We start from the raw sequence: 3,088 nt of genomic DNA, 5'->3' as shown, positions 1-3,088 counted from the left end.
GGGCTGGCTGATGGCTTGAGGGCACTTCCTCTGCCTTGTTTTTTTGATGTTTTAATCTTGTTTTAATGCTTTTTTTAACACCACTTATTTATTAAACACATTTATGCTGTCACACAACTCACACCAAGTGACTCTAGGCGACTTACAACATTAAAAATCCACAATATAAAAACCCATAAAACCTCAACCCATCTCCAAAAAATGTTTACTATATTTTTACGATTTTTATTTGTAAACTAGCCCCTCAGGTAAAATAGCAATTGTAGAAATTTGATAAATTACTGTCAGTTTCACAGGTAGTCCTTGTTTAGTGACAATTGGGACCTGCAACTTGGTCATTAAGTGAAGCAGCCATTAAGTAAAACTACCTGTGCTTATGCTTACTTCAGCTTTTTTTTTTTTTGCTTTATAGACCTGCAAACATTATGTAAGTAAGAATTGGTTGCAAATTTAGTTTGTCATCACTATCATAATTGTGAATAGTTGCTAAATGATTGCCTGCATTACTTTTACATCTATTAGCTGAACTTAACTAAATACACAATGTGATCCTTGATAAAAAAAACTTTTATTGGAAAAATATTAGGTTATAAATAAATTGTTCTCAGGCATTTTCAAACGTATTTTATTCCTGCTTGCTTTAATTGCTTCAGTTAATAAACATTTATTAGCTGGGACTAGGATAATTGGAAGAATTAAACCCCAAAATGTGGATTCCTGGTCTACATAAGAAACTTGGATAGATCTTCCTTGATTTCAGCTTCATCCCAAGGCCCATGGATATTGTCTTTGAAGAGTTGCAGCTTAATAAGGCAGTAAGGGCACAGACATGAGATGGCAATCAAAAGGAGGGCAAAAAGAACAGTGCCAACACTGGAAATGGTTAGTAATCCCATTAAGGCAGATAAAGCAAAGAGTAAGGTAGCTACCATGTAACAATGGGGGGTTTGAGCTTTGAGCTTCTTCTGTAGCATAGGCCATAGGGCAAATATCTGGATAGCAAATGTCACCATGACAAAGGCATGTAAGGACCGTGGCAACCGTGAGGCTAAGCAGACTGAAGCAAAGATAGCCATGTTGAGGGACAGTGTACTGGACACAATCGCTGCATTTGCCCCATAATCATAAAAGATCAGATGTCCTAGGAGCATAAGGGCAGACATAGCATAAATTGTATCAGTGCTGATAGACTCAGTTAAGGTCTTCAGGATAGGAGAGAAGCCATAGGTGAATGCCACAAATACCACAGAATTCTTCAGATCTCCCCATCGTGTCTGGCCACTTTGATTTCTTTCTATTCCTGAATCAGTGACATCAAAGAGTACATAACCAATCAGGGAAGCGATCAAGCCAGCTCCAAACAGCCACTGGGGAGCCAATAGGCCCATATCCATGTACCACCAGATGACCACGAAGACACAGACGCTACATAGTTGTTGTATCACCACTCCAGATTCAAACACCACTGCCCAGTACTGATACTTGCGTGCATGGATATTCTTGCGCAACTTCTCTAAGAAACTTTGATCCACATAGTTATCGGGAAATGACTGCCTCTTGTACAACACTTTTTGCCAACGTTGCCTTATGGTATGTTCCAGTTGGACACAGAGTATATTTCTGGCCATTGCCTCATAGTTCTTCACAATATCATGTTATGATGGAGTTCATATTATCTAAAATGAAATAATTTACCAGTGGCTTGGTAGATAATTGGTCATCACATATATAAACAATTTCCAACAATTTAATCAATAAAAAATGTCCTCACTGAGGGTCGATGGCTTGATTATACTACCACTTGGTACTCATAAGGCAGAACAGAAAAAAATGCAGGCCTCTTTGGAATTAGAGAACCCAAAATGGCTTACATCTTTCTATAAAACTGAGTATCTGCTATATTGAGGGGGCTATTAAGAAGAGAGAAGAGACAAGCTTTACTGTTACACAACAATCTTATTTGAAATTGTGATATTTTCTGGCTATGAAAAATTCCTTTGACAACTATCAATGTTGGTAACACTGGTAATTAGTGCACAGACGCTGCACTTCTTACTTATGTGTTTCCATTTTATGAACAGTTGTTCCCGACCTATTCATTGTATCTAAGGGATTTGTGGTCCCAATTCACCTTACAAATACTAGATTAAGGAAGACTATTTTGGAAGTACCATGCCCTTTGTGCAACTAATAAAAATGGGATAAAAGTAATACATTTAGCAAGTTGCTCTTCCTCTTAGTCTGGTTCTACAGTTTCTCTGCTATCATTTCCCCCCAAACCTATAACTGTGATAGGAGTTCTATTTCTGAAATATTTGAGCAGAGGGTTCTTACTATGCACCATTCTGTAAACACTACAAAATTAATTTGTGCAACAAGATTAACTTCTGTTGGTACACAATGAATACTCTTGTGCCAATGTAATGCATAATTGCCTTTTGAGAAAGGCAGTCCTCAGACTGCGATCAAGATAGATGGGAAACCATGGTATAAAGAGGGGCCGTTGTGATGCAACCGTTCATTCCCGTTTCCGGGCTGGAGTTGCGCCCCTGCTGCTCCCGTAGTGATTTTACTTTCTGAAAAAATGCACTTTCGTTCTCTCCATGTTGAAATAACTATGCTGTCATTTTTCTTTAGTCAATACTGGAGATACCAGCTATCGTAACGAACCCGAACGGAAAAAGGAGCTTCTTAAATAAATAAATAATAATAAAAAAATCGACTCTCCCTTACCTTGGCTAGAATTGTATATGTCGGAAAAGGAAATTCTGCTGTGACGACATATCCGGCTGGGGAATAGATGTTGGATTCGTGTTGCCCTCTGCTGGCCAAGTTATGATCAAAACTCTTGCAAGCCGTTTATTACTGGATTTGCTGCTCGCAAATCCTTTTAGCAATCCAATACGGAAGTTACGTCTGCTGGAGAGGGTTGTAAACATATTTGAATATAAAAGGTATTGCGTGTTGTGAGGCATGACAGACCTGGATACACACTTGCTTGGGTGTACGCTTATTGAATATTATAGGGAACCTTCCTCTCCCCGCCCGCCCGTAAACCCAAAACTTGCCCAACTGAAATGTGGGCAAG

At 38.8% G+C, this 3,088-nt stretch overlaps 1 protein-coding gene across 1 annotated transcript; it reads right to left on the bottom strand.

The window, feature by feature from the left end:
* Positions 1 to 609: 609 nt before the first annotated feature.
* Positions 610 to 2,819, bottom strand: PIGC (phosphatidylinositol glycan anchor biosynthesis class C). The gene is made up of 2 exons (XM_058175860.1): positions 2,734 to 2,819; positions 610 to 1,676 (listed from the first exon to the last, which is right to left on the bottom strand). Exon 2 carries the CDS (start codon positions 1,626 to 1,628, stop codon positions 723 to 725), a length of 906 nt encoding a protein of 301 aa, XP_058031843.1. The 5' UTR covers positions 1,629 to 1,676; positions 2,734 to 2,819; the 3' UTR covers positions 610 to 722.
* Between the last annotated feature and the right edge of the window lie 269 nt (positions 2,820 to 3,088).

The sequence above is a fragment of the Ahaetulla prasina genome, chromosome 3 (genome assembly GCF_028640845.1).
Source record: "Ahaetulla prasina isolate Xishuangbanna chromosome 3, ASM2864084v1, whole genome shotgun sequence".
NCBI classification, from domain to species: Eukaryota; Metazoa; Chordata; class Lepidosauria; order Squamata; family Colubridae; genus Ahaetulla; species Ahaetulla prasina.
The sequence above is the reverse complement of the archived record's forward strand: the minus strand, read 5'-3'. Positions and strand labels throughout refer to the sequence as shown.